This window comes from Salarias fasciatus, chromosome 15 (assembly GCF_902148845.1).
Source record: "Salarias fasciatus chromosome 15, fSalaFa1.1, whole genome shotgun sequence".
NCBI classification, from domain to species: Eukaryota; Metazoa; Chordata; class Actinopteri; order Blenniiformes; family Blenniidae; genus Salarias; species Salarias fasciatus.
The window spans coordinates 18,033,643-18,044,881 of NC_043759.1; the positions used below are offsets into that span (position 1 = coordinate 18,033,643).

The following is an 11,239-nucleotide window of genomic DNA, read 5'->3' on the forward strand; positions in this document are numbered from 1 at the left end:
TGTGAGTGATTGCTAGTGCTTATCATCTGTACCATCGATATATTTATTCTTGAAAACAGTTTTTGATCATCTCAAAGTAGCTCCACCATTTGAAAAAAATATAGCCAGAACATAATTTGTCATTGTTACAAAAGCAAGGAGAAGATGTTTAACAGCAAAATGTACAAAAATCAGAAATACACAAAGAAAATAGAGTCACTGCGTCCAGATTTAGCTTTGTGTGTGTGTGTGTGTGTGTGTGTGTGTGTGTGTGTGTGTGTGTGTGTGTGTGTGTGTGTGTGTGTGTGTGTGTTGGATGCATGCAGATTGCAGATGATGCTGCTGCTGCTCTGATAACCCCTCACCTACATCATCCCGCCGTGCGCGCGCGCGCGGTGCGCTGCAGGCGGATGTCTGCGCGCTCTGCCCAGCTGTCACCCCCGGCATTGGTCCACCGAGCAGACACACGTAGGCACGTATCCGACCAACCCCCCTTCATCCTCCTCCTCCTCCGGCTGGAAGCAGGCAGACTGGAGCCGGCGAGCGGCGGGATATCCAGCCAGCGACGAGCCGCTGCTGCAGCGGACCGGACCGCACCGGACCGGACCGGAAGGACGGACGGACGGACGCGCGGCATCGGAGTGAGTCCAGCTCTGGTCGGGTCTGGTCTGTGGGTGGTGTTGTGATCTCTGCAGTAAACAGTGTTTTCGCTGGGCGCCGTGAGCCGGGGGAGGGAGGGGGTGTTTCTCTGAGCTCAGTCTGCGTTGCCGGGTGGAGATCAGCGGTGTATCCGAGCCGTGATGAACCGGGATTCCTCTTTTATCTGAACTGCACCTCCATCGTAAACAAGCGCATTAACACCGCTTATTTATTTATTTATTTGTTGTTTATTTTAAGGATAACGGCTATGTTTAATTCCCATGGTCGTATGCATGCAAATGCAGCAGCTTTAAACACTTTAGAGAGGGTAATTTTAGTCATGCATGAAAAATATGCGTTGAGTTTATTTTATATCTCATATTAATGCGAATATGGCGCTTGTTGTTTATTTTGGCAATGGTGTTCCCACATAGCTCACGCCCACACCCATATCCCTCAACTATAACATGCTCTGTGTAGGGTTTTCACATTTTGAGAGTTTTGGTACCGCTTTGTGTTAAAAAATCGGGGTTATTTTGAGCTCTATCGCCTCATCCAGCTCTGATCCTCCCGGCCAAGCTCGTGTCTCAACACGTTGTCAGAAAGGAGGTGTGTCCCCTAGAGTCGGCGCTCAGCCAATCAGCGCCAAGTCCCGCCCCCTGCGGCGCTTGTTTACAACGGAAGTTCAGCGCTGATTGGCTGAGCGCCGCTGGGAATCTGGGCTTTGTGCTGCGTTTGGGTGCCCGGAGAAGAATGGGACACTTGTAGTAAAGGTACCGCCGGTAATAGGAATAGTACTGGTAGTATTATTTGTGGAGCGACTAGTCATGACAGCAGTGGTTTTAGTTGCAGTCATACAAGCAAGAGACTTGTCCTATTAATAGCATTTATGCTTGTAGTAGTGTAGAGAGTGAGTAGTAATACTAGTAATGCTGGTAATATTAGTTGTGTTTTTACTATGGCAGTGATGGTAGTAGATCTAGATGTAGTGCTACTTGTAATGTTAGTGATATTAGTAGGGCTAGTAATAATTATTTTAGAAGAGCTGGTGAAACTAGTTGTAGTGCCAATAAAACAAAAAATTTAATCCCACTAATACCATAATACTAATACTAGTAGTGGTGCTGCTAATAATAGTGGTAGTAGTGCTAGTAAGAGTGGTGCTGTTATTACCACTAGTGTTAGATGTGGTATTAATATAACAGGTAATAGCAGTATTTATAATTGTCCTAATAGGGATTAGTCTTTATGAGGGTCAGTGTGTTTACTTGGCAGGTGTATGTGTGTAGTAAGACAAATCTCACTAACCCCTGTGTGTCTGTGTCTGTGTGTGTGTGTGTGTGTGTGTGTGTGTGTGTGTGTGTGTGTGTGTGTGTGTGTGTGTGTGTGTGTGTGTGTGTGTGTGGTCTGCAGGCAAGTGTGACACTGTGCTGAGTCCCTTCACGGTGTGCAGCGGCACCATGGCAGCTATGGGACCCCAGGACAGAGCCGGAGCGGGACAGCGGGGCGGCGTGTCTTCAGTGCCACGCAGCAGCCACGGGCCTGACCTGCAGCTGACTGCGGTGAGCACAGCGAGCAGTCACGGATGAGAGCAGCGTCATAACTCCAAATGCTTCCGTTTGATTTAGTGCAAAGACATGCAAAGTACATTGTCAAATAAATCTGTTTTTAAGCAGTGCGCACTACATTTGGCATGTTAATGCAGGTGTTCACGCAGAGCTGCATGCAGGCTCAGAAAGTTTCAGGACCGGAGAGCAGGAGCGGCCCGGCTGCCTCGGTGCATGGTGCTAGAGCCCTGTTGCACGGTGCCGGAGCCCCGGTGCAGCCCCCCGAAGCTGCATACAGGTGAGGGGGGGGGGGGCAGTCCAGTGTGAGCATAGGCCTGTTATTTTGTCCCTTCACTTTATTAAAAAGATCTCTCGCTGCTGTCTCCAGCTTCCGCAGCCCGGAGTCGGTGGAGATGGACGAGATCATGGCCGCCATGGTGCTGACCACCCTGTCCTGCAGCCCCGTGGTGCAGAGTCTTCCACAGATGGACCCAGGAGCAGGTCTGTGGCTCCTCACGCCTCCATAAGAGGACAGTCAGCTGTATCACAGCATTGAATCAATACTGATAATGTCACTACCACAGAGTCTGCAGTTACACAAATGTAAACAGATTGCTGGAAATGCAGAACAGCGGCGAAGACCAACGTGTACCTTCAAAAAATTACTACATTATCATTATTATTATTATTATTATTATTATACATGTAGTAATTATTGCTACATGAATTAACTTCTTGTCTGGTCAGTTGGGATGTACTCCCGCCCCACTGGGACCCTCAGTTTCTAAAACAGATCAGATTATCTCACCCCTGTGCGCTCATGTAACACCAGGTGTAGTAAACATCTTGTAGTTGTTTGGCATTGAGGTTTACGCTGATCTTTGTAAAGACTCTTTTTGAACACGGAGACCCCAGAAATCCCCAGAACAAAGGATTCATACATTTTTCAGTACCTTTTCTCTGCAGAGCTGCTTCTCATGCAAGAAAATGGGAGCAAAGGAGCAAATACGCTTTGCTCTCTACTGGAGTGAAAGCTAAAGAATTAGAAACTACTGTTTTTCCAAACACACCAGTTTGCCTCTCTGCATAAAGAGGAAAAACTTTTTATTGTTATTTTAACTCTTCTACTTTAACATTTACTCCACCATCATCTGTAAACAGAGAGAAACACTTCTTCCATACAGATCTGAATCATGAAGAAAGAAAACAAAAAAACACACAGCACCAACTAGTGGCCTGAGCAGCAAACTGCAGCATTTGTAGGAGGAAAACTTAGTGAAGTACATTTAAAAAGGGGGGGGGGGGGGGGGGTAAACCGGATGTTGTGTGTAACGTGCTTGTGCTTCATCAGCAGCAGCAGACATGGAGTGTGGCGGCGGCGAGCTCTCCGACAGCGGCAGCAGCGGCTACTGGAGCTGGGACCACGGCAACGTAAGCCCCGCCCCCTCGCCGTCCGTCCCCGAGGTGGACAGCAGCCCGGACGAAGGCCTGGGGGAGGAGCTGAGTGCCAAGAAGCCAAAGGTGTGTGACGGAGTGATGGAAAACTTTTTGTGTGTGTGTGTATATATGTGTGTGTGTGTGTGTGTGTGCGCGTTTGGTCTCATCCCTCCCGTCTCCTCCTGCAGAGCTCCCTCATGGGGATGTACAAGTGTCTGTGGCCCAGCTGTGGGAAGATGCTGACCACGTCAGTGGGAATCAAGAGACACATCCGCGTGGTGCATCTCCGGTGAGCAGCGCCTCCAGACTCTGTCCTAAAACCAGACAAAACATCGTTCATCTCCAGAGGAAGAAATCAAAGGCAGCTGACAAACTTAGCTCACAGTCAGTCGCTAAAACTGAAAAACTTGCAGGAGGAACTATTGTCATTTGAGCCAGTTTTTAAAAAAATGTTATTCAGCTATTTTAGCTGTTTTGCCACTTTGTTTCTATTTATTTACCGTTTTACCTATTTTGGCTGTATTTTTTTACTCAACCATCTCTTTGTTTTATTTTAGGCAATTAAGCTTTTTCCCATTATTTTAACAGTGTTGTTATCTTATTAGGGCATTTTTAGCTGGTTTGACCTCTTTTTTTTATTAATTTACTGTTTTTTAGTTATTTTTTGCAGTTTTACCCGCTTTAGTTGTTTAACCTTTTTTCCACAATTAAGTTTCATTAGACTTATTGCTTTGTTTTTTTGCAAAGTGTAGCTATATTTTTCATCTTATAGCAATTTTTAGCTGATTCATCTTATTTAGCATTTAGTGAGCATCTTATTTAGCATCTCCGGCCCACTGTTTTATTAAATCTTGCTTAGCCATTTTTACTTATTTTAGCCTTTTTTAAAATGATTTTATCTATTTTCTAAATTTTATTTAGCCTTTTTTTCACATTCTATTATTTTTTAGCCGATTTCTGCACTTTTTTGCCACTGTGCTATTTTTTAGCCATTTTCGCAGGATTTTGCACAGTCTTATTACCTTTCGCTGTTTTTGTCTTGTGAGATGGGGTTTTTAAAATGCATCTTTAAATCAAATGTGCTTAGCAGCAGATTCAAGACACATTTCGGTCAGCTCCGTGCAGTGTTTAGGTTCAGTCTTCTTTCCGTGCTGCATTCTTTGGGACTTTCCTGTTTACGTCTCTTTGCTTTAGTTTTCCATGTCTGCATGTTTATTGTTTGGCCACATGTCGGCTGTCGTCTGAGCCGGAGCAGAAACCAGACATTTGCGACGTTTCTCAGCTGCAAAACAGCATTAAATTTTCAGGCGGCGGAGGAGCCGTGGCTGCGATCCGGGAGAGCGAGGCTGTTTATGTCGGCCGCGGTGAGCCGAACTCGCCGCTCACGTCTTCTTGTCTGTGTCCGCCGCTCGCAGCAGTGGATCCGACCAGTCCCAGAGGGAGGAGGACTTCTACTACACCAAGATCTCCTGCGAGACCCCCGACGCCCAGCAGGCTCTGGGCCAGGCCGGCTCCTGCGCCTCTCCCCCGGGCCCGGAGCTCCAGATCCCCCCGGCCCACAGGCCCAGGTCCAACTCCAGCTCCGGGCCCGGGTCCAGCAGGCCCAGCCCGCTCAGCCAGTCGGCCCCCAGCAGCTTCTGGCAGATCCACTCCGAGCATCTCTATCAGGTGGGAACAGCAGCGCTGGCGGGCCGAGGGTCGGCGCCGCCGTCCAAGACATAATGAGATGGAGCCCTAATGTACCAGGAGATCGTGTTTCACTCCATTTTCTCCACAAAATATCAAATCTGGCGGCAATAGATCAGAAGTAAAACAGTCCTATAAAGACTGAAAACATGAACAAAGTTTTGATTTAATTTCTCGGCTAAAGCAGAATGCTAAGCTAAGTTAAATGCACATTCATTTTTAACAGGTGAAAGTGAGGTTTTGATTATCTCATCAAATTAAGAGGAAGAAAAGCAAACAAATACATTTCCTATGAAAGTCAAATCACAACAAATAGGAAAGACAAGGAAAACCACATTTTTATACTCGGACCAACAACTGAAATAAGCTAAGATGATCTATCTTAAGCTAAATGCTTATGAGAAAGTGACTTATTTAGTCCACAAAAATAAATATAATTCAACAGTTATTAATTTAAAGCATGAGATTTGCTCTTATTCAGTATTTCTGTGTTTTCAGTTTTTACAGCGTAAATGTTTTTGGTGTTAGCATAAAAATGACCGTTAACCTAAATTTTAGCACAGTATTGTTTTAATTTAATGTTTTTCATAAAGATTAACAGTGGAATTATCATTGAGTTAGTCTTAAATTTACAGTTGAATTCATTACTTAAAGGCGCTGTAGGCAGGATTCCGCATCTCCGCCATCTTGCTTAGGGTTACCTAAGCAAGATGGCGATTTGACCCATCTAAGATGGCGATTTGAAACCCAGCACAGCCAATCCTGTCCTGTTTTCTCTTACATCACGCCCTTATGCAAGTTAAGCCCCTCCCACAAGAACGTGCAATGAACGCCCCTCGACCAATCACGGTTAGAGCCTCAGGGGCTCTTCTGATTGGTCAAAGATACCTGGAGCTGTCCAGATTCCTTTTCAACTCAGAACAGAGTCCGATGGAAACGCTGTGCCCTCGCGGTAGTGCAGTTATGCTACACTCCTAAAGGATTATCAGTGGATACTCTAACATTGACTAGCAAAATCCTGCCTACAGCACCTTTAACCTGTGATGTGGATTAAAAAAAATTTAGTGTATTTTTCTTTGAACAGGTTTTTCGACAAGCTAAGCAAACGGATTCTTTAAAGCCATATTCGAGGATTCTCTGCCGACTTCGTACAACATGGCCGATTTGCCACTTTTGGAGCACTGCGCATGCGGTCAGGAGCGCGCACGTCAGGAGCGCGCACGTCAGCCACATGCAGAGGTGGCCAGAAAGTACTTTCCCATGCCATGTTTTTGTTGTGCCCAGTCAGTTAACAAAGGGCTGGGCTGATTTGAATCACCTGCAACAAACAGTTCTGGGCCCAGGTGATCACAATCAGCCCAGCTCTTCGAGAACTGACTGGGTACATGGAAAACATGGCATGGGAAAGTACTTTCTGCCCACCTCTGGCCGCATGTCAGTTTGTTTGCATCCCCGCAGCTGGAGCATCGTCTTTCCGCATAGGATTAAAACACATTTGTAATCATGTCGGACACTTCCTTCAATCATACATAAGAATACGATCCGTAAAGTAGTGTCTCACGTCTTTATGCAACAGAAAGACATTGGAATGGGATAATCAGCATGTTACCTGTCCAGCAGAAACTTCCCCACGTCGTGATCAGTCCTAAATCCCTTTTGTGCTTTGAATCCCCGCCACCTCATAAAGGAATCTCCGAGTAAAACACGCGTTTTGCCCTTCTTTTCTATGGCCTCTCTTCTATCCTCTGCCATCTCAAACAATGTTATTTTTTTGTGGCTCAGCATCTTCAGAGGTTTTCGCTGGAGGAGCAAGCCGCCCGCTTCTGCAGGCTCCCGCTGCGTGTCACTTCATAAACAATGCTCTGCGCGGCTCGAAACCAGAACGCGCAGAGAGGCGGCGACTCGACATGATATGTCATCACGCAAACGCGTTCCCACATTGATTGGCATTATGACTGCCCAGTCACAATTTGGAACCATACATTTCTGATTGGTTCTAAGGATCCTCCATTATACCTTTAAATTTATTGTTCGTTTTTGGGCAGAAAAATAGATCAAAATGTTTTCTAAAACGTGAACTATTTCATCTAAAAATCCCTCAAATGTTATAAAACAAACAAACTGGAATTCATTACTTTTAGATTGAAAATTATTACCAAAAAATTTGAAATTAAAGTGATCTAAGATGTACAACACAACTCAGGCAAGAAAAACACAATTAAGTTTCTACAATATTTGAGATCCTTCCAGGTATTTATTACTGGAATGAATCCTTGTTTGGTTCCCAGAGTTTGAGTTGAGTGTGAGAAGGAAACGCTGAGAGAAATGAAGGCAGACAGCGCGCTTCTTGTTAGCTTGAATTATTCAACATCAGGCCGGGATCCGTATGAAGAGGAATTCACCTTCCAAACATCACATCTTCCTTTTAAATGTCATTAAGCCAGGTGGTTTGTAAAAATAGAAACGGTTGAGATGATACAGAACAGTTCAGCTCCAGTTTCATGTTGTTGTTTCAGACACCCCCCCCCCCCCCAGTCCCCCTGTCCCCCCCCTCCTCCAAACAAGCCAATGAGCTCCAACTTTGTGTATGCATGACAAAGCAGCACATTTCACTGGTGACCTGCATTTACCCTGAGCCGCCGGGCTGTAAATGGATGCTTTGTGACAGAGAGAGAGAGAGAGAGACGAGAGAGAGCGGGGAGCCGGCGAGGGGCTGAAAGAGGCTGGGAGACCCCCACCGAGCGGCTGGCACTGGACGTGCACGCGCCCCGCCACAATAATGGAGCCCCGTTAAAAAAAATCTAGTCAAAGTACACATAATGTTAGAATAAGATAGAAAATTTGAAAAAAAAAGTTTTGAAGATCTTTTTTTAAAAAAATGAATTTAAATTTTTGAAAAGAACAGTAAACAACGAATCACAATTGTCTAGCCAGGTCTTTAAAACTCAATGATGAATCAGTTCCTCAACATCTTCTGACTCCTGAAATGTTTAAAATGTGGGAAAAAAAGCATCTTTTGTGTGGTTGTGAGTTTAATTTTAAAATTGATTCTGAAATTACACAGGTTTCTAATTTCATATTCGATAGACTTCATAACTGCTAACTGCTAACTTTTCCATGTCAGTTGCACCCCTGATTAGAGTAAATTAGAGGGTGTGCACACTGTAAATGTGATTATTGTAGCTGTATCACCTAATTCTTTTGAGTACAGTATAACGTTGTATCATCTGCATATGGTGATATTAAACAGCATCAGCTTTAATCTGAATAGTCCATGCAGCATTTGTCAGAGTTTGGAGGAATTCTGGGAGTTTCTAGATGTTAAATGTGTATTTTGATGTGATGCCTGCTCATAAATCTTCACAAGTCATTGTAAGTTGACCAGTTGGTCATTCTCTGAGTTTGTTGAGAAGCTAAACATGAAGAGACCCCTGGACTCACCATGCGATTAATATTAAATATTGTTTTTCTTTAATGAGTTTGTACTGATTTCATCATCAAACGCTTGGTAAAGCTTCATCACATCTAACTTAAATGTTTCCTCTGTGTGCTTCCTCAGGCCTGCAGCCCGGTCCAGGTATCTGTGGCCCCCAGGAGCCCCGGGAGCCAATGTTGGACCCCGCCCACCACCATCTCCGGCCACAGTAACACTCCGGTGGGTTTTCTGCGTCGAGTTCTGCTGAAACATCCTCCACCCTGACATGAAGCAGCACCGTAAAGCGTCCGGCGTGGCCGACCTTTGACCTCTGCGCTCTTTTCTCAGATGGCGAAGCCTCGCTGCCGGTCGGTCAGCGTCGGGGAGCAGTGGCTCCAGCAGAACCGGCTGCAGCCCATGAGCGCCTCGCCCTCCCGCGGCCACTGCTCCTTCAGGTGAGGCCGCGTCGTTTTGAAGGAGCGGCTGTTGGTTTGTTTTGAGTCTGTCCTCACGGCGATCCGTGCGTTCTCGCAGGAAGGGTCGCGGGGAGGCCAAGAAGTGCCGCAAGGTGTACGGAGTGGAGCGCAAAGACCAGTGGTGCACGGCCTGCCGCTGGAAAAAAGCCTGCCAGCGTTTTCCCGACTAGACGGCCGAGCGCGGGAGACCAAGAGACTTTTGTCAGAAAGAGAATCTGAACGGAGAGAAAAACCTTTCCTTTCCTTTTTTTTTTTTTTTTTTTTTTTTTTTTTCACTTTCCGAATGTTTCTTTCCTGAAGGTATGAAGTTGTTTCCTGTACGTTTGTAATCCTAAAACCTGAGGTCCGCCGTGGTGCTAACTGTCGACTGAGTCCCGCCATGTGACGTGCTAAAGACCACAGTACTCTCCTCATAGCTCCACTGTACTCAATAACTTCCTTCAGTCCTCTTCCAGTGGTTACACAGTGCTGATGATATATCGTGTGATTTCTTTTTTTGTTGTTGTTGTTTTTTTGTTACGTACGAGTGTTTTATACCTTTCTTTTTTTTTTTAAGGAAAAAAAGTCTCATTCAGCCTACGTATTTTTTCTTTTTCATGTTTTTTGGCACTTTGTTGGAATCTAAACTCACATGAATAAGCTATGTTCAGTTGGACTCGACCAACTTTAGTTCCTGCCCGCCTGCCGGCCTGTAGCCAGTGTTCACTGTCATCGGCCGGCGCTAGAGTTTGTAATAGCAATAAAGGAACAAAAAGAGGAAAATATATTGTCAAACACATTAAAATGCACTGAGAATTTGTTTCCTTTTCTTTCTTTCGCTCTCTGTTTCTCATCTGCATGACATACAGTCACATCCAGGAAGGTGAGGAACATACGCAGAAGCAGAAAAATGTTTTATTGTGAAACTTTTTCCACTCTGATGCTCTCAGCTTCACACGCTGAAGGAAGAGTTTGTTTGACGCTTAAACCATTTTCACATCAGTTATAAATCCTGTAATAGTTATTAGATAAAGTGGAAAAGCAAAACTAGGAAAGCTTTAGCAAACTGGACTCTGGGTCTTAAATATAATTTCTCTTAATTCTAACAATTCATTTCATCCAATTACTGCTTTTTTCCATCTGTTTTTTTGGTGTGTTTTGGTCACATTCAGAGACAAATATTGAGTTTTTGTCATTTCATTCAACACTGAGTTGTGAAAAGGCTTCAGACTGACAGCAAAATGCAATGGTTCATGTTGAAGAGGAGAAAACAAATATTTTTAATGTAAAGATGAAGCAAAGAAAGTCGAAACTTTAACAATATGGACAAAAAACTAAGGGGGATGCCAATATGTTGATAATAAAGAGGAAAAAAACTGAACTATGATAATGAAGACAAAACAAGAGAAAATGTGCTGAAAAATCCTACATTTTAAAGAATACACAGACACGAGAAGAGAAATAAATGAATCTGAAATCTGAAAAAGAAATGACCACAGTCATTTGAACAGTTTATGTTAACAGTAAAGACAAAATGTAAAATAAATAAATAAATCATCAAAAGTTTTGTCATTTAAAGTATTTGAGAATAAAATTTATCAATTGAAATAAATCTGACATTTTAGAAAGAAGTACTTTTTCAGTATCAAGTCAGAGGATTACGCAACAGTAGACATTTTTAGTTCGAATCACTGAATTTGATTATTTACGGTTGTGTAGCGGTCGTTTTGAGTTCTCCTGAGCCTTTTGTAAAATCAAATATCTTCCTGTGCTTTCTGATTAATACAACTTTAACATACCATCAGCTGAACTGTCTGCATTTTCTCTTTTGAAGAGTGTATGTTTGACTTGATTTTTCTCTTTACAAAAAACATTGATCAAATCGAGGCAATGATGATCAAACTTCTACACTTAGTCTTTAGATTACTTTCAGCTTTGACTTTTATTTGTTTTTTATAATACAATGACACGGGGCAACTTTACAAGGTGATTTACATCATTTAGAAGAAATGGAAGAAAAAAAATACTCCTTTAATGTCATAATGTGAAACAGCAGTCTTCATTCTGAATTCCCAGACCTT

The 11,239-nt window shown here is 43.9% G+C and overlaps 1 protein-coding gene across 3 annotated transcripts; it reads left to right on the forward strand.

Moving 5' to 3' along the window:
- Positions 1-402: 402 nt before the first annotated feature.
- Positions 403-9,978, forward strand: znf395b (zinc finger protein 395b). 3 transcript variants are annotated; one of them, XM_030110908.1, is made up of 10 exons: positions 403-620; positions 2,032-2,180; positions 2,324-2,463; positions 2,554-2,666; positions 3,517-3,686; positions 3,791-3,891; positions 5,018-5,270; positions 8,848-8,943; positions 9,052-9,158; positions 9,238-9,978. In XM_030110908.1, the coding sequence occupies exons 2-10, from the start codon at positions 2,079-2,081 to the stop codon at positions 9,347-9,349; spliced, it is 1,194 nt and encodes a 397-aa protein (XP_029966768.1). In that variant the 5' UTR covers positions 403-620; positions 2,032-2,078; the 3' UTR covers positions 9,350-9,978. The 3 variants fall into 3 exon arrangements, with proteins under 3 accessions (XP_029966768.1, XP_029966769.1, XP_029966771.1); XM_030110909.1 differs by having other exon boundaries at positions 3,520-3,686; XM_030110911.1 differs by having other exon boundaries at positions 3,526-3,686.
- Positions 9,979-11,239: the final 1,261 nt, after the last annotated feature.

Excerpts from the sequence above, each read along its gene's own strand:
- znf395b (XM_030110908.1), top strand. The coding sequence starts at position 2,079 with ATGGCAGCTATGGGACCCCAGGACAGAGCCGGAGCGGGACAGCGGGGC. Across the intron at positions 2,181-2,323 it reads CTGACCTGCAGCTGACTGCG|GTGTTCACGCAGAGCTGCAT; the intron begins GTGAGCACAGCG and ends ATGTTAATGCAG. Across the intron at positions 8,944-9,051 it reads CCGGCCACAGTAACACTCCG|ATGGCGAAGCCTCGCTGCCG; the intron begins GTGGGTTTTCTG and ends CTCTTTTCTCAG.